Source organism: Pleurodeles waltl, chromosome 5 (genome assembly GCF_031143425.1).
Source record: "Pleurodeles waltl isolate 20211129_DDA chromosome 5, aPleWal1.hap1.20221129, whole genome shotgun sequence".
NCBI lineage: Eukaryota > Metazoa > Chordata > Amphibia > Caudata > Salamandridae > Pleurodeles > Pleurodeles waltl.
In genome coordinates, this window is record NC_090444.1 from 459,796,920 (window position 1) to 459,821,233 (window position 24,314).

At 42.2% G+C, this 24,314-nt stretch overlaps 1 protein-coding gene across 1 annotated transcript in view; it reads left to right on the plus strand.

Annotated features, from left to right (window-relative positions):
• Nucleotides 1–7,897: 7,897 nt before the first annotated feature.
• The window catches only part of ETAA1 (ETAA1 activator of ATR kinase), a 63,701-nt gene continuing 47,284 nt past the window's right edge, over nt 7,898–24,314 (plus strand). The window contains exon 1 of the mRNA XM_069234270.1: nt 7,898–8,187. Within this exon, the coding sequence (XP_069090371.1) occupies nt 8,013–8,187 (175 nt within the window). The 5' untranslated portion in view covers nt 7,898–8,012. The remainder of the gene's footprint in view (nt 8,188–24,314) is intronic.

The window sequence follows — 24,314 nt, forward strand, 5'->3', positions numbered from 1 at the left end:
AAAGGATAAATGTGTCTTTCTAGCAACGGAAATTGAATATTTAGGTCATACCTTATCACAAGATGGAGTCAAACCAAAAGGGATCTATTGGATGCTATCATGTTGGCATCACAACCTACCAATAAAGACCAGCCATGGTCTTTCTTGGGTTTAGTAGAATATTATTCTAAATTTGTAAAGAACTATGCATCCAAAACAGAAGTTTTGAAAAAAAAATTGAGGAAAGGAATAAGCTTTGTTTGGGGTACTTTACAAGAACTTAGCTTTCAATCTATAAAGAAGGAAATATGTGAGGCGGGTATTTTGGTTCCTTTTGATGTGAAAAGGGAATCTATAATTACAGTGGAAGCCAGCTGTCTTGGGGTTGGTGCAGTTTTATCACAGTTTCATGGAACCAGTGAGAAAACACTAGTGTTTCCATCACACTCTCTAACGTCTGCAGAATGAAATTATTCTATGATAGAAAAAGAGGCATTGGCAGCAGCATGGGGCATGGAACACTTTAGGACATGTTTGAGGAAGTCAATTCAAGTTACGGACTGATTATAAGCCTCTAATGAAAGTTTTGTTGCCAGGGGGAGCTGGTAAGAGTTCAGCCAGGTTAGCCTGATTAGCAGTCAGATTGCAGAAGTATAATTACAGTCTAGAATATATACCAGGGTGGAGGAATGCACAAGCTGACTGTCTCTCGTATTTACCTCAGAACTGGGAAGCCATAGACAAAGAAGCAGTGATTAAAAGTGATGGAGAGGGTGCTGTTGTGAGTTCTGGTGATGTCGTGCAGTGGTCATCGGGAGCAAAAAAAAAGGATGATTGGAGTGAGGACATGGAGCAGGATGATGTGGTGTGCGATGTGGATAGAGACCTGTGGCCGACCGTGCCAATGTGCTGACATGATGCTGTTGGAGCAGAGGCAGGGCGGCTGTCGGGTGGCTCCCATCACCGGAGGCTGGAGGCTACTGAGGATGTTGTGGATCTCGGACAGAGGTCACTGCCGGGATTATTACCTCTCGCTCACTCTCACACCCGGATGCCTCACTAATCGACGGTCCTGGTGTGGGGTGGGATGTGAGGGTTGGGAGGGCACACTGAGCTTGGGAGCCGGGAGTCAGGGGGGTCAGCACAGTAGGAGGATGGTGGCAGAGTAGCCGTGGAAAGAGGTAACCTCCTACTGGACTTTTCTGAATGCTCTGTGCTCTGGCCTGTCCCCCGCTCCTTTAATTACACATTGTGGCACCTTATTCAGACTGTATCTGCCCTCGAGGCAACCTTGGGATTGGAGCGCTACGAGTGCGGGGGCCGTAGCTGGTCAATGCTAAGTGTGTGCCCCAGCAATCTGCGGAGGCGGCCCAGTTAGACTGGGTGCGGCTTGTGGGTCATCTGGCCGCCCTACTCATTGTGTCGCTACCTTACCCAGCTCAAGTTGGCACTCTTCATCTCTGGAGGCTGTAGATCCTTTTCCAGGCTGCTGTTTGGATATATAATTCTTGGTGGGGGCTAGAAGTTAAGCCTAAATTCTGCTAATAATTTCCAAAACCTGAACTAATTTCCTGCACGAAGGTCTAAAGAAGACTCCTGATATATTTTTAGTTCCCCGAAAGGACGGGAAAAGTGCAGGGGAAAATGACAGCAGAAAAATTTAGTTCAGGGCATACATTGAAGGGTCGGTCATGTGCTAAGACCAGAGCCAATCCCCTTCGGAATAGAAACTCATTGACCCTAGCTCTGAAAGGCAAAACTGATTTTTACCCCCTTTGGGAAGTGGAGAAGTAATCTCTACAGGTTAATGGGGATTTGGCAAAACCCACTACATGCCTTATTAGACATGAAGGAATAGTGCTGTTTTGTTGTGAAGCCGGCCTGCAAGTTTCTCCGAAGGGGAAAGTGTCTTTAACATCCTTAAAGCCTGGCTCTCTGCTCCAAGGTGAAAATATGGGCCTCTCTGTTCTCGAGTCAACACAAGTTCATGGACATAGGCCAAAGGGCTGAGAGAAGGCCATCTGCTTGCCCGTCCGGAACTCCTCTTCCATGTTCATTACCTGGTATACAAGATGATGATTTTACATTACCCGATATTGATCTTGATCTCTTTAAAGATATGGATATAAAGAGAATGTTCTTATAAGCCAAGCCTCCCCTATCCCAACTCCTATTTTAGCTACCAACTTGGATCTTTTTAGTAGTACTCCATCTACCAAATCCCCTTCAGCATCTCAACTGTCGGAGACCCCAGAATTAAACTTAAGGAGAGATCAATTGATTAACACTTCGGATTGTGAAGTGAAGTGTTTGTCAGCTCTTCTCAGTCTGGAGAGACTACTATTGTCTATTCTATCATTGTTGGAAGAATTTGTTGGGGGATCTGAATCTACACTGGGTGTGGTTACTGCTAAATTAAAAGAACTGACTAAGGGAAAAAAGGTTGGAACATTAGGGGAAATAATAAAATCTTTTGCTTTAGGGGATCCTACCTTAAAGTATATAAAATCAATTTCCAAAAGGGTAAGACTTCTGTTGATGTTAGCTCACAAGCCGGTACTCCCTTCCTTAAAGACGGTAAGCAAGAAATGCCTACTGTGGAGAATCCAACTGGTAATGTGAAATATATGTTTGAGATGAATTCATCTAGAGGAGGAGACATAGATAGGGGGAGTGGGGTAAATCAGTGTATCCCATTTTTAAAACTCGTGTTGATAACACTCTTGAGTCAGGCTCGATAAAATTGAAAATAATTCCAGAAAGGAAAAAAGGGAAGAAATCTACCAAAAGAAGAACTTCAAAGAAAGGCCTCCGTAAAATTTGCTTCAGGGAAGAAGTAACCCTTCAACCGAATTGTGATCAATGTCTTGTTTTAGAAGAGCCTCAGCATTGTGTTGATAAGGAGGAACAGCCTGATTGGCTTCAGCTGGATTCAAGGGTAAATTGCTCTCCCTGGTCACCTGGTAACTCCAGGTCCTAGGGAACTGGAGTGGAATCCAGTGTAATTCGTCCAGCTAAGCCTCTTCCCGTGGTTTCTTCTTCCCTTAACCCATTGATGCACCCTTTAATTTTTTCTAAGGGTCAGAAACACATGAGGACAGTCTTCTAATCTGATGCCTCAGTCCTCCAGCAGCAAAATGCTGTGACAAGAACATTGGACTTCATTCCTCTTTTTGATTTTGACATAGTATTAAATAGGCAAGCTCTGTTGTCTTGTTTTGCTGACATTATGCCCTTAAATGTGATACAAAGTAGAGATCTGGATCTGGTTTCCTTAATTTCTAAGGGAGGAAGTCTAAAATCCAGGGTACCCTTCTTCTCTGATATTATTGTAAACACTATTGTAAAATATGCCGAGTGTCTGCAGTGTAGAGGAATTGATGGTGTTCCACTTTTCCCTGAGAGGGGCAGTTTAAATGTTGATAGGGTCCCTCTGCAGAATGAAGCGAGGGCTGAGAGCTTGCCCTCCCCATTATATAGGAGGGATAATCTAAAAGGAGAGGCTCAAAACCTGCAAATATTCCTGGGGAACCACGGTAGGGAGCCCCTAGCACACATAAATCAGGCACAGGAAGTGAGTTGTAATTGGCTGCCGGGGTCTTAAATCGATCTAGTAGAAATTCAGGTTCAACCCAGCCTTTGATTTAACAAAGAACTAAAAATTGTCTCCTTGAATGCTGCTGGAGTAAAAAATTGTAGGGAAGAACTTCCGTTTTTAAACTACATAAAAATGGATGTTATTTGTCTCCAGGAGACATGGTGTGATAATGATAGTCTATGCTCTGATTATTTTGTTTTCGACTGTAATGCGAACCCGTCGAAGAGGGGACACGCAAAGGGGGAAATAGCTGTTCTCTTAACTAATAGATACATGTGGCAATACAAATGTCATAGAGATCCCTCTAATTTATTTATGGCAGTATTGGTTTATCAATCAGATGGAGTACTTGAGATCCCTCTTTTTCTTTTAATAAATGTATACATTTCACCCAAGGCCAAATATGACTTTTTGATGTATAAGGTATTTTCCTTCATTGAAAACCAACTTGATTGTGATCCACCCCCACATGTAATCTTGGTAGGGGATCTGAATTGTAGGATTCCTAATTACGCCCTGAGTCAGATAAGTGATTTGGAAAAGGATGAAGCTTTGGGTATTCCCTCTATCCTCCTCCTGGAGCTTTGATGGCTCGATATCTAAATTTAATAAAAAAATCTGGAAGAACTCAGTGGGATATCAGAAGGTGTAGGGAATTAAAGGGTATTCTAGAGTATACCTTAGAGAATCTAGAAGCTTGGGATGGGGTTGAGATTGATAGATTTGTAGTATTAATGAAGCAAATACTAATTAGTGTAAATCAAGATTCATACAAGAGAAAGTTTAAGCCAATCCCTCTCCCTATTCTCTCTCTAAATAGAGAAATAAATAGTCTAGTACTGTAGCAATACTTATTTCCTATATCAGAAAGGGGGGCTCAGTTATCTTTGCTGAAAAGGAGGAGAAGATTGAAGGCCAGTATGGATAAAATGTCCCGGGATTGATTGTGGATAGATCTGAGGGAGGCTGCCCTAAGGGGTAATGCTAGATCCTTTTGGACCTTAGCTGCAAATGGTTAAGGATCTAGGGTTCGATCAGTTCCCCTGGAGATAGACAGAGTACAATGGATCGATTTTGTAACTGAACTGTATGCAGCAAATGGGGCAATGGTTACTCCTTGCAGCCCAGGGGGAGGGACCTTTGCTTGCCATCCCCCATCGGTCAATGAAATAGAACTGGAGAACTGAGGGATGCGTTCATCTGGAGCTATGGGGACAGATAAAATCCTCATCTCTGTTATAAAACAAGAACCTGCCCTGTGGAGCAAAATATTATTGCCAGTTTTTAATGGTTGTTACATGTTAAACAAAGTCCCCCCCTCCTGGACTGGAAGCATTCCAGTTCCCTTATACAAAAAAGGCAATAGGAAATCTCCAGGAAGCTATCATCAGATTTCTCTACTGGACGGAGTGGGCAAGGTGTTTGCCAAATGTCCCCCGAGCCAAATAAATCAATGGGCAGAAGATAATAATTTAATTCCTATGGAACAAACTAGGTTTCAAAAACACTATGGAACAAATGATAACAAATTATAAAATCATGGTTCTCCATCTGATTAATGAAAAGTATGTCCAGGGTACAGGGGGAGTCATTTATGCAGCATTTATTGATATTTCCACAGCTTTTGATAATGTTGACCATCCTTTACTGTGGAGAAAATTGGCAGGGTTGGGAATGCCTCTGCCCCTTTTAGATTTATTAATTGCTCTCCACTCCTCCACATGGTGTAGAGCTTTATTAGGAGGAGATTGAGGTATCATGGAAAAATAGCCACTGGAAATGGCCTGAAGCAGGGGTGCCTTTTGGCCCTCACTCTATTCTCATTATATATTTTGGATCTTCCAAGGCAGTTATCAGGAGCCGGGGGAATAGCACCAAAGACTGGGGTAAAGAAATAGTTTGTCTGCTATATGCGGACGACATAATCCTTTTGGATCTTACTCCCAAAGGCTTAAATAGTCACCTCAAGGTATTACAACATTTTGCTGCTAGTCACTACTTAAAGATCAATATCTCTAAAAACAAAGATTATGTGCTTCCATGGGAGGAAGAGTCCTAAATATGATAATTTTTCTTGGTCTGTGGGGCATTATAAGTTAGAATGTGTAAAATCATATACCTTCTTGGGGATGTTGGTGGCTAGCAACCTTAGTGATAGACCCTATATACGCAATAATTAAAATAAAGCATGGGCACAGGCCAGAGGGTTGAGTGCTCTATATGAGGCCATGGGTAGAAGGCACTTTCCATATTTACTGGAGCTATTTAGGGCAAACATTTCTGCTACCTTACTATATGGCTTGGAAGCTATCGAGTTGGATACATGGGATTTTTTAAACAAAATAGAAGGTCAGCTGCTTAGGAAGTAAACAGGGGTTTCTCTGTCTACTCCTGCAGCAGCACTGCTTCAGCAGATGGGGCCAAGAAGTACAGACGCTCGAGGTTTAGCTGGTGTGATTCGCTGGGTTGCGGCAATATTGAGGTGTATGGAGAATGACTTAAGGGTTTTGATGAAGAAAGAACTTTCGTCGGAAAGAAAGGTCAAAACAGTCTTGTATTGAAACTTTCTTGGATGGTTAAAGGAGCCATACAGCTAGCGTTGACAAATGGAGTGAGTGAGATATGGTTTGGGGATATCGAACAACTGTAAATATGACGATTGGCACATCACCTTTTTACATGATAAGGGACAGGAAACCAAATACTAAACTAACTCTGCCCTGGTTGAGGGAACTTATTATGTTGATGACACTTCTTGGAATTCTTTTAGAGAAGGACATACACTATGTTATGAAAGGGGGTCACAAAGAGATACTGATGACTCTACAAGCCTAAATGATGGTTCTACAGGCCATGAGCAAAGAGTTTCGAAAGGTTTGAACAAGTTCAGAAGACCATTTCAAAGAAGTCCATCGTTGGCATGTACTTTTAAATAATGGTGAAAGATGGAACTTCTGGAGAGTGGAGAAGTATGGGTCAAAATCAGTAGTACTGTGGGAAGCGATGATTGTAGTGGATATATGTACATGGAGGACAAAAGATTGCCAAAGTTTTTATGCGATTATGTGAAATCTTGAATTAGTTACTCATTTGTTTAAAATGTGATTTGATTGTTTATTATTTATTTATTAGAAAGAGAGAAGATATGTGGTAATCTGTCACTTATTTCTATGATAGTGCGTGCGCAACAGCATGTGTATATATTCTGTTGTAATAATTCTATTGCTGGCAGGTGAGCGGTGACATTCTGTGCTTTGACAGTTTTGGGGGACTGGCAAGGATGGAAGTCACGCTTGGCCTTCGCTATGTATACACTTTAAAACATCAAGTCATCGTTTACCGAGTGTGACATTACAACAAAGTGCATTCAGGAGCAAATGAAAAAAGAGTGCTAAAGAGGAAAGAGATGGACAAATGTGAAGAGAAAAAGAGCATACACGTTTAACAGAGTCAACAAAAGGGTGAGAGGCTGAGACACTTTGAAAGCAACTACTCCTTCTACTGACCTGAGAAATGTTTAATAAACAGTCTCAGAGTTGAAAAATGTTAATTATTTACAACATTATTGTTACTTTCTTATATTTAACACCCAGTGAAAAAGCCAATATTCCTGGCTGGTTTTAGGTGTATGTCAGCTGTGTCACATATGTGGATGCAATAAGAGAAAGCTCAGAGAGGACAAACATACCGGTAGGGTGGCACACCAGGGATATGAGAAATGTAGTTTATGTATTTAAGCCACGCCCTCAATTAAATAGGCTACGCCCCTTTAAGTTGTCATCTCGTTTATAGCCCTGTATTTAACATGTGAGAATAGTTTCCAACTATTGTTTGCATTGAAAATCTTTAAAACAAGAATGCAGCGCATGCTAGTTGAGTATAGTTCGCCGGCTCCGCTCCTTCTCCTATTTCCCCGAAAGACAACACATACAACGGAAATACCCAGAGAAGATATCAGTAAGAATGCTTTAATTTTGCAAATTAAAAAATACACCGACTTTTACCGATTTTCCATCTGCTTCACGAGCGATGATCCTTGCGAATACGAGGCACGACAAAACTGTACTATGGAACCTTTGCAATCAAGGTTGGGGAAGCGTATGTATACATTAACATCAGAACCATTACGATCTTTTTTAATTGATTTAAACTATAGGAATTTGGCCTGCCCTGTTGTCATTTCGCGTGTCTTCCATAAGCACTCGCATTTACTCTCAACCTGGGGGTCTAGTCTCCTCGTGAAACTTAAAAGTTGGACTGTCTATGGTCCTTACAGGTATGCGGTAGACCAATCACAACCACATCTGGCCGCAGCTCGGACCAATCACAAGTGATCTTGTTCAAGGGTTCCAAGATGGTGGCGATGGGGTGCTAGACTGTTGTTGTTCCTGTGTTTTTGTTTGGCCTCCGGGATGTGAGGACCGGGGCACCAAGGATGTTAAGTCGGAGGAAGCAACGGGTAGAGGCGGCGGAGTTGACCCGACTACGGAACTCCCCGGAGGAGGCCGGACTTAGAAGGACGAGATTGGGCAGTAAAGTCAAGCGAGAGCCACGTAATGTTGCTGGGGTACCGCCATACAATCAGCCAGGGGCCCGCTGTAAAACCGTGGGTGAGTAGACCTATATATCTGGGTTCCCGTTAGGGAGAGGCCCAAGTGGTACCATCTCCTCCTTTGCCTTTCAGCAAGAGGCGTACCGTCCACATTGCATACAGGTGGGCATATGGTCTCCTCTGGAGGTTGCAGCTAGGACCAACACAAAACAAAATATAGTTTCAGTGACTTACAGGTATCGCCATCATTTTGTGTTTCTACCATATCTTTTGTGATTTCGTGAGCTAACATTTACACTTGCTTTAAGGGGGAAGGGTGCAGATGCATTGTGTGTCTTGTGAGCCAAGTGTTTCTTGTATGAATGGCTTTTAAATGCCTTGTATTGACTCGTACTGCTAGATATGTCAGCCTTTCTGCCATCACATCGTTTTCTTACCTAAAGGTTTCGTTTACCTCTTGTTTTGAAACCTTGTCATTATTGTTACATTTTTGAAATACTGTACTTTCCTCGCTTCGTACAGTGGTTAAGTAAGAAAGCTTCATCTTTTGTTAGCTCAATGTTGCATTGCTTGCTGAATGTGTTGTAATTGCGTTAATATAACGCGTACTACTTTTGAAAAGGTGTTGAAGCACCCTATGGGGTCTATAACACTACTGCATAACCAAAGGTAAATTATTAATTTAGTGTTTATTGGGTTTAGTCTTGTGGTCTCGGGCACCTAGTTGAAGAGTTTGTTAGTTTAGGTTAAGCCAGTGGAAGCTAGATATGATCATTAGAGCAAGTTTATCATGCAGTTGGCAAAATGGGAACCATGGTGTAAAAGAAAACAGGCACATAAAATAATGTGTGTGACACTGACACAGGATAGTGCATGAAGATGCTTAACACAAAGATAGCCAGCAAGCTTCAAAATAAGTAATGGCAAAATGTAACTCAGTGGTCCTAAGCCAACACCCTTTCTCCCCCCCCCCCCCCCCCCCCGCCCAGTTGGAGCATGGAATGCTAAAATCTATACATTTTGTTGCTGCATTTCTATACTTGTTTTCAGTGATAGTGACTGGAAGCAGGAACGTTTGACAGACTGTTGCCTACAGGTAGGCTCTATTGAGGAGGTGCCAGGCTCTTTTTGTGGTAAGAATGGGAGAATGCCTTGGCAATTTGATACTGTTTTTGTGGTATTGTGGGTGACTGGTAGTATGAGTAGAGTATATTCGTGACAGAGGTTGTGTGTTTGGGTGGTGAAGGATTATGAATTGTTGACCTAGTATTGTGTTTTAGATTTCTTTTTTTTTTATATACGAAACGTGTGAGGCAAGTTGAGGGCAGGGGTGTGGAATTCCTAAAGCTCATGTCCAGGACATATTGTTTGGGTCACGGACAACAGGTTTTCAGATTTATTTTGTCCTTGGTACATGTGGGCCCAACCCCATGCCGCGCACACCCTTTGGGTGCCAACTTACAGTACCACATTATGGATGAAAGAAGGACACTGTCTGTAGTTAAGGTAATATTTGTGTACATATGTTAATTTAGTTTGAACTTATATTTCTAGTTCATTAATGCAAAGCTTTTGTTATTAGGGTGAGTGCTGTAAGGAAATTTTGCAACCTTAGACTGCACTACTGATAGTTCCAGTATAAACATTTGTAAAGTTTAACAATATGGGGCTACATATAATGCTCCAAGAGTGCTCTATGATTAGATGCAAATATTCACAGAAGCTTACAAACAAAATTGAGGATTCTTTGCTTTCTAAATAAAGCATTCACAAAAAATGCAACTAAGAAAAATAGTTTAATAAACTACTATGTCATTTTACATATCATTTCTTTGAATCATCACCTAGTAAAAGTGTTGATGCACGGTAGTATTTAAAAAAAAAAAAAATATATATATATTCATAATGGAAAATCAGTTTCAACAAGATAATGGGAAACATTAAAATAAACAAGCATTGTCCAAGCCAGTTGGTTCGACATTGATGGTCAGCCTCTTGGTTTTGGCAATGTGTCTTGTTTTGACATGGTTTTTGTAAAACCTTAATGTTGTGGGAGCGGCTAAAACAAACATTGGCAAAAAGCAAAAATATTTTTTGTTCTCAAAAAGCACACATTGCCATAGTAGTTCCTGGCATAGAACTAAACTACTTTTTGTGCCAATATGCTCCTTGTGAAAGAACACAGTGCTGCCTTTCACAATTAAGCCAGCAGAGAGAGACAACATTTTAAGACAAACAAAATGTCTTGGCTAACGCCTGACCTAATTAGGGGCCCATTTCTTAAAGGTCTCAAAAGTGCACCCGTGGTATATGTGATTGAATTTGTTCACATTTACAGCTTTTATGGATTACCTATAATATACAGAAGTAGTAGAAAATATATTTAACTGCATTTTAGCACAAAAGTAGCAAGGTGAAGATATTATATGGTATGACTCCCGGGGCCCTCCAGGACAAGTGGAGTGGGCTCTATCCCATTGTGGGGAGAAAGGTGGAAGTCACCTACTTAGTTGACTTAGGCACCCCCAGGAATCCTCACAGAATGATTCATATCAATCTCCTAAAACCACTCTAGGGCAGGGCTGTCATGACTGTGCTGTTGGTCACTGATGGAGCGCAGGATGAGGAGAGTAAGCCACTCTCAGACCTCCTGTCATCCAACCCTTAAGATGGTACAATGGAGAATGTTCAGCTGTCAGCTACCCTCACTGCGCAGCAGCAGGCTAACTGTAGGCACGTTCTAAGGCAGTTTGCAGAATTATTTTCCTTAACCCCTGGACAAACAACATGGTGTACCCATGATGTGGACAATGATGACAGCCTTTGGCTCGATAAATGCACCTGCCACTTTTCAGAGGTTGGTGAATTGAGTTTTCTCTGGTTTGGAAGACTTTAGTGCATCTTACTTGGATGACATATCTGTCTTTAGCTCCTTCTGGGAGGATCACCTGGTCCACGTCAGAGACGTTTTACAGGCCCTGCAGCAAGTAGGTCTAGCTATCAAGGCCAGTAAGTGCCAGACAGGGCAGAATTATGTTGTTTATGTGGACCACCTGGTAGGTGGAAGACAAGTTAGACCCCTCCAGACCAAAATCCAGACCATTATGGACTGGCAGCCTACCACAACCCAGACCCAGATCAGAGCCTTCTTAAGCCTGACAGGGTACTATAGGAGGTTTGTGAAAGGGTATGGAACCATTGAGCACCTCTCACTGAGTTAACCTTAACCACTAAGAAAAACCCAGGAAAGTTATTTGGACATCGGCCTGTCAAAATGCATTTGAGTCCTTGAACGGAGCCATGCCTTCATCACCTGTCCTACAATCACCTGATTATGGGAAACAATTAATTGTCCAGACAGACACTTCTGAACTAGGGATTGGGGCAGTGTTGTCATAGACCAGCGATGAGGGTCAGGATCAGCCAGTAATTTTTATTTGCAGGAGACTCCTTCCCAGAGAGCAGCGTTGGAGTTCCATTGAGAGGGAAGCCTTTGCAGTGGTTTGGTCCCTGAAGAAGTTGAGACCATTCTTGTTTGGGACTCACTTCAATGATCAAACCAACCACAGGCCTGTCTGGTGGTTAATGCAGGTGAGAGGAGGGAACCCCAATTTGTTGAGGTGGTCCATTTCCCGACGGGGAATTGGGTTTGTAGTGAAACACAGACCAGGGACTGACCATGCCAATGCAGATGGCGTTTCCAGGTTCTTTCACTTAGAAGATGAGGACTACCAGAAGTGAGGTTAGTTTTCATCCCCTTTAGTCTGCAAGGGCGGCATGTTGTTAAGTGCCCTTTTTTGAATAGTCACCCTCCCCACTTTTTGCTATCAGATGCTGTTGTATTTGACCTATCAGTGTACTGAGGCCTGTTAACCAGGCCCCAGTACCAATGTTCTTTCCCTTAAATTGTATGTCGTATTGCATAGGCCAATTGGCAAGGACCTAATTACCCCGGCAAGTCCCTAATTAATGGTACACATTAGCTCAGGGGGCAGGAAGCACTGTTCTATGAGTGAGGACAAATGTGCAGGAGCACATATGCCTCCGTGCTGGTATCTAAAATGCAATGCCGGCCCAAGTGACCGGCAGCCCATTGGATAACATAGGCTGGCACATGACCACTGCTCACATGTCTAGCTCTGCAATTGCCCAGCCGAATCCTGTCATGTTTGCTATCAAACATTGTGCTTTTTAACCCTGAACACAATGCCCAAGTTTTGGATTAAAAAGCAAATGGTTGGGTGGCACCCTTAAAGGGTGCCCACCAAGTTACAGAGTCCTGTACTGTTTTGACAGGCTGCCACCACAGACGAGAGTCTGACATCCTGCTGGTAGTGCTAGCACCGTGGCAGAATATAAGACAGGGGGCTTGAGCAGGAAGGAAGTCACACCCCCTCCCACCAGGGCTGGCTAGTGAGAAAAGCATTGGGCAGTGAACCTCAAAGGCTTCATCCACCTTTTGATGTGTAAATAGCGGTCTCCCAGTGGAGGGCAAAGTCCTTCCCACTCTGCCAGACCAGGGAGGTGGGAAACTAGCTATGGAGGAGGTGTGCACACCTATAGGACTAGCCACACCTCAAGGCTGGGCTAGGAGGTCTGCATAGCCGGGGAAAGGTTCTGCCATCTTGGCAGACTCTAAGAATAGTGGGTCCTGGGTAGAAAGTGAGGTACTCCCACAGGAAGTAATCACTACAGGGGCAGTTTAGCCGGATGAACTAGTAGCCCATTGGCCACTGTACCTCACACCCTTAAACGCCCCCTTAACCAGGATTTAAGGGGCTCCCATGGAACTAGAACTCAGATCTTATCTAGAAAAGAAGAGAGAAGCACAAAGAGATGTCTGCACAACCACAGAACCTGGACTCCAGCTCCAACACAAAGAAGGTGCCCAATGTGTGCCTGAGTTGAAGACTTGTTGGTACCAACAAGAGGGACCCCAGTGGACACTGAAACTCCAAGGAAGACTACCCTGACTGTGCTACCAGTACCAACAAGAGGGACCCCAGTGGACACTGAAACTCCAAGGAAGACTCCCCTGACTGTGCTACCAGTACCCTGTAAACTGCAGGAGCAAAGGTGGGCTGAGATCGAAGAACTGTGACCAACAGGCTGTGTGTGTAGAAGTGTAAAGAAACGCGGGACCCAGCATCTTAAGAGTGGGAGTGTGGCCTGCGCCAAATTTTACGCTTCTACTCCCTACCAAATGATCTTCAGATACCAGAGACCTTGTGGACCCCCCCTGCAGCTAGCAAGGCTTGTCTGTCATCTGCCCGGAAACCAACAGCCACGCGATGTTCCCCGACTCCAGGGCACCCTGCTTCTCCAGTATAGAGACTGGTGTCGCCAGCGACCCCCTCTCCTGTGGGACAGCAGCCTGAAGGACGCAACTTCAACTGGAGCAGCAAAGCATCTTTGGCACGACCAGCCCGATGATTGCCAGCTAGAAGCCACCTCTGCACCCAGAGCCACCAGGTGAGGTGGTGAAGATTCAAGTGTTGATTCCTAGTCCTGGCCCCCCAAAGACCTCTTCATCCAAAGGGTAGAGTGTAAGTCCACCCCCAAGTCCTGTTTTGCAATGGAGTGCAAAACACACCAACCACTGCAGACCATTCAGCACCAAGGACAGCCAAGTCACCTCTGCAACCGGTCTCCCTGGGAAAGGTAACAAAAGTCAGACTGTTGAATCTCGGTCTAGGTCCCCGCAGAACCTTAAGTTCCCCTGGGTTTGCCGGAACTCTCCCTACAAGTGCCCAAGTGCACACTGCTATTTGACCCATTGACTTTAATGGAAGCCCTTTCAATCTACAAAGCACTGCATATTCTAAAGACTTACAAATTAATGACTCCTGTTGTACAAAAGCTACAAAGTTCATTTCGGTATCTAAATTAAGATTAAAATCTACATTTTTTTTTCTAGATTTTAATACTATACTTATAGCTAGTTTTTGTGTGGAAGTTTCTCGGTTTTAAAAAATGCTGGGAGACTTATTGCTGATTCTGCAACCATTCTGTCGGCCAAAAATATTTCCAGGGTCTCTTTGTTATCCAAATAAGGTGCCAATGTATCCTGGAATGCTGCCTGGTAATAAACTTGAAAATTAGGAAGTGCCAAGCCTCCATGGTTTTTGTTGAGCTGCACAATTGGGAGCCTTAGCCTTTTTTTTTTTTTCTCCTCCATGTAAAACTTCGTATCATAGAATCCAATTCGCAAAAACGGGAGCTATTTATTCTTATTGGTACATTATTCAATTAAAAAAGAAAGACAGGGCTTAAAAAATCATAAAAATGTTACTATATCTGCAGGTCAAGCAATTTAAATAATCTACTCGACCTAACTGTAACGTACTTGACCCGTTAACAGGCCTCAAATTGCGTGATCCTAAGCAAATAGTTTACAGCGTTGCCTTTTTCTTTATTCTCACATATGATTGCACCTTCAGATATGTGCGCTCATCATTTCTGCAATATGAAAAAACCTATTTTGTTTGATTTAAGTAGACTAAAGTTTGCTGCGTGCATCACAAGAATCTAGCCCATATAACCTAGGACTTCTTTTAGTTTACTAACAACATTGCCATCAGGGCAGGAGTGTTTCTCAGTTTGTTTAAACACTCAATTTTAATAAATATATTACTAAACCATGATGTGGTAACATATTGTCATCTACACACAGTAACTTTCCAAGAAATGTCTAAAAACCTCTCCACTAACTTGCAGCTTTACTGATAAAACTATATAGTATATTAACAATCATTGAAAATTGGGTTTCAGAAAACATATCCTTTGCACATCAACACGTAAGGTATTCTGATTTGTTTTCATCCTATTAGAATATTTTTTTATCACACAGAAGTATAAAAAACAGTTTTCACAAACTGCTGAAATATATTTTGAAATGTTTGCACACTTGACTTTGTCATTTAAATGTTGTGTGTTAGGAAAAACCTGATACTCTATATCATTTTAGCAAATGTGACATAAGAACAAGATTTAAAGGCCTCTTTTATTGCCCCTCCACTTCTCAATTGAACAGAACACCAGTTCAGTTTCAACTCAAAAGGGAGGAGCAAGTATTGAAAATAGCTTGACCTGATCAAATAAGACTTGCCAATGTGAGTGGTCGAGTGGATGGATTTTTTGAGCCCTGAAAGAGCAGAAGAATTAACATCTCGACTAGGGAAACTCTCCCTATCAGAGTCAACAGGAGAACCATCCGCCTTTCTATAGGTGCTTGTACTTTTTAAAGTATCCTGACACAATTTAAGTTGAACAAACAGCCATAGTTCTTCGTAACATATGTTCACAAATATCGAATCGGTTTGAGCGAATTAGCTTGCTGTTGCAAGCCGAGAGGGAGGTTCTCTATTCCTGCGATAAATAGGAGAACCTATGTTTTACTTTTGTTAATCTTGTAGCCCCCTATTTGAGTAAACTCATTAATTCTATTCAGCACTCTTCGTTCGCTACCAACCTCTGGTTTTAGATATAAAATAATGTCATCAGCAAAGAGTTTTATTTTAGGCATAGCTACTATAGGTGGCATAATTTCACTCAAGCTGCATATTATTATTTTTGTTTAAAACCAAACAAAGAATATGGGTGAAAGAGGACAGCCCTGTCTAGTGCCCCTTTTGATCTGGATTGTGCCTCTAACCTTTTGAGTTGATGACAATTCGGGCATGAGCGCCCTAATATATCCCTGCATAAATCAGTTAGGAACGGTATTAGCTCTTAGCAGAAAATTTTGTAAAATGCTATAGGAAAGCTGTGACCACCACATGCTTTTGCACTTGGCATTTTCTGGATAGCTCCCTTTATCTCAGAGGGCATAATCTTCTGTACTATGTAATTTTGAACTGATAATGGCATCCTTGGTAACGTAATTAGCTTATAATACTGCTCTGTCTGTGCTAGTGAAACTGAGTAATTAACCTCAAAAATTCTAAAGTAATGTAACATAAATACCCAAGCAATATCCTTCTCCTGTGTAACGATTGCACTTGTCTCAGGTTCTTGAATTTGATGTATTGTCTGCTTTTCGTTCTTTATATGAGTGGTCCAAGCCAAGTATTTACCTATTCGTTGACTTTCCTCATAAACTTGTTGATAAGCCCTTGAGCTAGCTACTTCCTCGAAAATAAAATCCTTTAAATTACTCTTTGTTCGAGTGAGATCACCCCTTGCCACGTCCTGCTCCCCCTGCTTTCATACAATCATCTGTAGCCTTATCTATAGCCATTTCAAGCTCTTGCTGCCGTTTCTGAAATACTTTGAAGGAAATAATCTGACCCCTAGCTGTGTAGCTTTGAAAGCCTCCCATATGTTAAACAAATCTGCCGAATTCTGATTTAACTGGAAGAACTCCTGTATGAATTTTCTTATATCTGTGACCCACCCCTGATTGCTGAGTAAGAATCTATCGAACTGCCATCTAGGTCCCTCCTTGCTAACTGCCTCTAACTCATTTGTCACCATGACCGCTGAATGGTCAGAAAAAGCGTTCGCCCATACATGTGAACCAACATTCTTCAATGTACAAGAGACTAGAAATAATCTATCTGTGAAGCTGTTTTATAACGATGTCAAAAGCAAGTATATTGGGTGGCTGCGGGATACTCTTCTTGCCAAGGATCCATAAGCTGAAAATCGTTTTTTAATTGTCTTCATAATTCTCTTAGTTTTAAGTTTTAGTTGTCTCTTCCCTCGGTTAGCGATATCTAGAGTAATATCTTGAATATACTTAAAATCATCTCCAATAATAAAGGGGCTTGTGGCACTCATTGCTATATTATAAAGTTGTACTAATAGCTCTACTTCATCAACTCTTATTATTTAAGTATATTGCCACCCCTCTTACTGCCAGCCCAGAAGATGCATGTAGAGCTACTGAGTGCTGTTTTGGAATATATACTTTGTGGTTATTACTTTTTAGCTGGGTTTCTTGAAAAAAAAAATATATAACTTTGGGATTGAATGATATCAGCCACTTTCATATTGCCCCGTATTTTTGCCTATTTGATATTTCTTTTGCAGTGCAGGAAATAATCATAAACATTACCATGTCCTTTAATAAGCCTATCGTTGGACCTTTTCCAGCCAATCCTGGTGCTGGTTACCTTTTGAAAATTCCCTAATTTTCTCAATCTTTTAAACCCCTGCCCTTCACCCCCCCCCCCCTCCAATACCTCAGCTTAGACTCTCAGATCATTCCCCTCCCTTAATCCCACCAAACGATCGTGGCTTGGCTCTACTAGCCTGCTGCTCTGCACCACCCCACTACTCCTATAGTGGTGTCTTGACATGACAGTTGATGCCAAGACATCCGGGAGGCATTGTTATCTTTCCCCTTTTGGACGCTAGTAGACAACAAACATTTTTCCTGCTGTTTTTTCCATTATTGGTTCGTTACAATCCTAGAACCACAGTGCATAAGAAATGTCACCCCCTAAAGCATTTTCCGTCTCACATCCTCCTACCACCCCCCCCCAAAAAAAAAACACAAACCCCCCCCCCCCCCCCCCCGAACAGGTAGCCTGTTGACTTATACATTTAGGGCTAGATGTATCAAAGGGTTTTACCCATTCTGTGTCTATGGGAAAATGTGTTCGTACATATGGCCATTAATCCCCAAATGTAATGCTTCTACAACTCCCTCCCATCTGCGCTCCATATAGAATTCAGAAGAGCTTTTGCCACCTCCACCGTATGGAATATATTAACCCGTCCCTTGAATAGAACTTTCAATTTTGATTGTTGGACCAGACTGGCCCCTGCCCCCATTTTTCTGAAAAAACAGAATCTGCTCTTTAAACTCTCAGGGTCTACGTGCTGCAAGAGCAGACATGTAAGAGAAGATTTTACATGAGTAATCCTTGTTTGTTGAAAAGACCCTTGCTCTAATGGCCAGTGAAAGGATTATTCTTTAATGCAGTATTCTCCAAATTTAACCACTATCGTTCGTGGATATTTTGCACTAGGAGACTGGACTGTTGGAACTCGATGGACATGTGTGATGGTAAGATACATCTTGCTATCATCTGACTCTGTTAGAACATATGGCTTTATCAGATCTGAGATTAACTTAATGACCGTCTGACCATTCTCTCACCCTTCTGGTATGCCTGTGAACCTTAGGTTAGATCGACAGAACGATTCTCTGCATCGTCCACCCAGATCTGCAAATCGGCCAATTCAGCCTGGTATCTTGCAATCGATGCTTCCATGTGCTAACCACCATCTTTTAAGTCTGAGACCGTTGTTCGACTTCCTTGACACGAGTACTCAATTGCTGCATGTTATTGTTTATGAGGCTGAGCTGGGCTTCCGTCTTTTGATTTGCCTATTCCTGCGAATTTTTGAGCCTTAAGTGCACTAAGGATGTTAAGAAGCAGACACTGTGTAGATGAAGAGCTTTTTCCCACTTGTTCGCCTCCCGTCTGGTTGTGGAGAGCCAGACTGCAAAGCTCAAGATCTGAACAAGACGAATAGCCCATATTTCCCACTATTTTACCCATGTCATGATGTCCTGTTGTGGCCCTCGTTTCTAGTGGGCCCGAAGGAGGTGAAGAATCTATTGACCTGCAGAAATATAAGGGTCTGAGTGTTGCTGAGTATTCAGTAGATGATATCCCTGATTGCACTTTTTGTTTTAGAAATAGCTTGAGTGAAGGAAGAAAGTGGTTTTTGAGACGCAGGTTGTACCACTGAGAAGGCTGAGTCTGGGCTGGAAGTTTTATCCAATGAAGAAGGACGTTTGACCTTCGAATTTTGCGCCACTTGCATATTTTTACCAGTCGAGTGTGCCGTAGGCGGGAATTCACGAGCAATCCTTTTCATTACTTTGGATATCGTTCTCCACAAAATATGACAGATTTCCCTACCATCTTAAATGCCAGAAACTGCAACCATACCTACTCGGGCCGAATTTGTAGCATGCAAATCTGGCATTAACCCTGAAAGAGTGCCTAGTGCCAATCTCCTTTTGTGGGAGGGGTGGTTTAATTCTGACGTTTTTCACGATGCCTCGCCCCCCTCCACTTAACTGCTATGTCAATTTTTTTTATGTTTTATTTTTTTTTGCAGTTCACTCACCCCTGCCTGGCCTCTGTCATCTAAGTTTGAGCTGCTTTCCGTGTTTCCCATTACGATTTCCGGATGAACGTAGACTCTGACTCTGAGGCAAGGGGGGAGGGGGTTTCACGGGCTCCTGTGAGTGGCGTAGCAGCTCATGGAAACTTTTGTGCTTTAATGCCCAGCATCACGCCTGTGCCTTGGTGTGGAGACACTCACTTGAAACTCGCAGGAGCTAAAACCAGGAGCCAAACAGCCGGAGGGTTTCCATACTGCGTCCTCTGACGACGCGCTGCTCTCTCTGATGCCTCCTCCGCCTTGATGTTAGCTGCGGAGCATGACGGGAGCTCCTGACGCGGCCCTCAGAGATATTACCTTCTTAAAATGAAAATGTCTTAAAATGCAAGGTAATCTTTTTGGGTTTAGCATAGAGATATCATTAGTGTCTACCTCTTGTACTAGCAAATAATCTATAGTAATGATAATATTATTAACAGAAAGTGGCTTTGGGTCGGTTTTCAGGAGACATTGTTTTGTTAGAGTGTTCATTTGATTGTTGTTCAGCACAAGATAGCATGCATAAACTTGGTAATGGATCAGCCCTTTTCAGCCATTAGTTTGGATGAGGTGTCAGCTTGTGCTCTGGCCCACTGAGCGGCCACTCTGCAACTTTGGTGTCATTGGTGTTAAATGGTAGTGTTTTGCCTTGTACTGGATTCTGTAGGAATTATGTGCGCTCACCTTGGGAGTGGGATACCCCTCGTTTTGCTGGGTTTCCTGTGGAAAATATTCTTTATGCACTCGATCATATCTGAGGAGCGTTGTCTAATAACGCTCCAATGAAAAACAAACTGTTGGTAAGCTTGCTTAAGTGGCTTTAAATTCCTGAGAGAATATTCCTTTTTTCGAGGGTGGTTAGATTGCTGATATTTTGTAATTGGATTTAGAAAAAGGTAACCATAATTTGGTTTATTTCTGTGACATTAAACTTTCTTTTGTAACAGACTGTTTTAACAGTCATTATTGGAAATGGGAAGTAAGTGCTTCCTTTATTTTAAAATGGCCTGAGTTCCCAGTCCAGCAAACAAAAACTGATTGAAACTTTAACCCCTCACAAGTTTTTTCTATTTATGTGTCTAGTGTTCCAGGGCAGGCAAAATGTATCTATTTGGAATATTTGGAAGCGGGAAGAAAAACATGGGATTGCAAACGTTGCATAGCATTGATGGTGGTGTCTTGAAATGAATGTTCAGTTGTTTATATAGTTGGTTGGGGAAAAAAGCAGTTTAGGTATTGATGAACTGTGCCAATGTATGAATCGGATAGATGAAAACAAACACAACACTGACATTTATCCTGTCACTATATAAATGGACTTTGAAAGGTATCTAAGAGGCATACTATTTATATCTATGTCGATGGTTACCCATCTTAAGTATCTTTTTGCAGTGAATGTCCTTTCGGTGCGATTTTGAACTCTTGGTGCGAGTCAGTTGCACAAATGCAGACGTGAGGTCTGCTCAAGTGGGCTGAAAAGACAAAAGGCTCAGAAACTGAAAGCGGGCCAGGATGATTTAGATGTTTAGAGGTTTTAATTAGTGATTCTAAACATTTTAGTTGGTGTGTAGTGTGGTAAAATGTCACAGATATCACTGGAAAGTATAAAACTTAGTTTTTTGCAAATATTGGTAACTGACTATATTGTTTTACATGTTTGGATAGGTACATGCTGTTTTCACTCTTTTTTTCACTTAGTGAAATGTTTTCTAATGGCTATGTTTACACGTTTAAGGTCAATGCTCTCTTTAGATCAGCAATATGTGTGCCCATTTGAAACCATGGCCGATGCATTCAGGTATTTGTGCAGAGACTACCTGTTTTAGTGGGTGATTTTGTCAGGGGTTATGGAATTTTATAAGATATCTATTTGTGCAATGGACACGATACTTCACAAATCAACTTGGTAAAAAATCCACTTGATCCTTTGGAGGTATGTAGTGATTTGACACATTTTGGCAGCATTCTTATTGTATCAAATCTCTGATATTGACTTCCCTGATTATGGCAGGGATCTCATTATATCAGGGTTTGAAGTCGCGTAAGCCTCTGATTTTGCCGCCTTTCATCAAATCCAAGCGCATGGGATAGAAGTAGGCAGGGCTGGAATATACCGTGAGCCAGCGCACACCCAGAAACTTACATGTGTAAGGGTATTCACCAGCTCCTATCCATGCTCTTCCATCTTAAAAAAGATTGGAGATTTACTCCTGACAAAGAAAGCAGTAAATCTTTGTTTCATAGTGAAAGGGGTTGTGGGGGAAATTAATCCTCAACTGCTCCGCAAATTTTGGCACAGGCAAATATAAGCATGTACATTTGTTTCATGTGAAAATGGAAATTAAGATCTGGGAGTACGGGTTACAAGCCTACTCCTGTAAACTGTTGTGAATTCCTGAAAGTTGTAAATGCGTACAAGTCTAGGGACATATATACCTGCCAGTACACTTTTGTTACTTCCTTTAAGAATTGAGCCCCTAACTTAGGTTGATGTTTCCATAGTAGTTTCACACCGATTCTCCATTATAAGAAATAATATTGCCATGCATCAAACACGTCTTCATGAAATCGTATATAGTTACATATTAGTTTAGGAATGGGGAGTGTCGAGTGGTGCGCTGAAAGCCCACTAGAAACCAGGAATTTATTTTGTGTACATATATCTAGGGGTGGGGGCACAGTCTTTCTTTTTTGATTTTATATATGGGCCAAGAGAGCTTAGCTAGCTCTCAATATCGACCCACTTGCAATGGCAAGTGGCTGCACTTTTTGGGACTTGGGTACACTGCCAACTGGAAAAACCTACCAGACCCAGACACTTCTGAAAACTAAACATCTGCTTTGGTTCCCTCACAATTTCTACACGTTTTTGGGCCTTCCCTGTCGTAGGCACTTGCCCCAACTACACAAGTGAGGTTTTGTTTTTATCGGGACACAAAGCAGGACACAGGATGCTAGGACATTTGTGGCTACCCTCCGATTTCAAAACTTTTCCATCACTAAAAAGGTGAGGGGAAAAATTAGTTTTTTTAGACAAATTTTGAGGTTTGCAAGGGATTCTGGGTAACAGAGCCTGGTGAGAGTCACACAAGTCACCCAATCCTGGATTCTCCTGGTTGTCTAGTTGTAAAAAATGTACAGGTTTGCTAGATTTCCCTAGAGGTAGGACCCAAAAACCACAGTTATCCACTTTGCAAAATACAGGTCAGTTTTGCGTGGAATAATTTGATATATCTATGTGCGTTTTGGGCCGTTTCCTGTCATCAGCACAAGGCCTACCCACACAAGTGAGGTACCAGTTTCATCAGAAGACTTAGGAGAATGCTGGGTGGAAAGAAGTTTGTGGCTCTGTGCAGATTCCAGAACTTTCCATCACAGAAACGTGAGGAGAATGTGTGTGTGGTGTGTATTTTTTTTTTATTTTTTTTTTTTTTAGGTTTGCAGGGGATTACGTCTGCGTAAAACAACATGGTGAGAGCCACACAAGTCACCCTATCCTGGATTCCCCTAGATGTCTAGTTTTAAAAAATGTACAGGTTTCCTAGATTGCCCTAGGTGCTGGCTGAGCAAAAGCCCACAATCCACGCTAGGCACATTTGCAAAAAAACAAAGGATCCATTTTCAGTGGAAAAATGTGATGTGTTCACGTTGTGTATAAAGATACTTTATTCGGTATGAAATAATTCAACCCTTAAATCACGTAGACAACAATAGATAAACCAAAGTAGCAATAAAACAAGAATATACCAATAATTATAAAATGAAAAACAAATAAAACCTCATTACCAAGGATAACCATCTAAAAGATTCTTAAAACTCTAAATTACTGCGCCAAGTAATGGCTCCCCTCAATAACAATCCCAACCCCCTCCACAGCAATGCATCTGAAGCCATTTGCAGCCACATAAAAGCAGGACGATATTGCACAAAACCTTTGGCCTCAACAGGGGTAGTAAAAACGGCTTCTTAAAGGTGCATAAAAGACACAGAATAATGTAGTTGCTTCCCCTCTCTTTTAGCCCCCCGGATTCTCAAAAAATTCTCCTTTACCCAATTTTTATCACAGCTAGTCACACCCTCAGGAGTGTCAAACAAGTCAGGCCGCTCCAGATCATGCGCTGCCTTTCTTATATACATCAGCCAGGGAATATATTTTACATTATCACAGGCCAAACAGTCCCTTAAGATCTCTCTATTAAAAGTGGCATATTCATTACTCCAAATCGAGATCCATAGCAAGAGGGGAGCCAACTGAATAGTGTCTTGCACACACTCAAGATCTAGTTCTAGATGCAGGCAAAAACCAGAGGTATTTTGACCAACACCCAATAGCCTTCTACAAAAACGATTTTCTTCAACAATGGGGGCACGGGTATCCATATACCCCCAGAGTGCTGCACCATACAACAGGACAGTGATACATTTTCGCCTGTAGATTTCAAGCAGAGGCTTAATAGGTTTGCTTCCTACTCTTACAGCAAAATCAAAAGTGGCACCAACTGAGGCATGGAAGAGCATACTCCTTCTGGCAATACAGGGTTTCCATGAACCTTTTATCATCAAAGATCACCCCTAAATATGGGAATCTATGGACCCTGCTAATAATTTGATCTTCAACCTTTAGCTCCCCCACCCTACTCAAAGGTCTACCACATACCATAAAATGTGATTTCTTATAATTAATCTCTAGACCCACGCCTGACATGTAGGAGGCATAAGCTCTAACTACTTTACGGAGGCCATTCATAGTGCGGGCCATAAGGACCGCATCATCCGCGTACGTCAACACAGGGACATTAGTGCCATTCACCTTAGGGACATCCCTACAGTGTTCCACCAAAAAATCTGAGAATCCAAAACACACCCCTGGCGAACGCCCTTTGTGAGCTTAAAAGCCTCTGAACATTCCCCGCTTATCCCCACCCTCACCTTTGAGTGGAGATACCGGAGCAGCTCTACAATATTAGGATCCATCCCTGACTGACTGATCCTTATCCTGGTCAAAGGCACAACTGAGGTCCATAAAGGCAAGATAAAGGGTTCCCTTCCTGGCTTGCT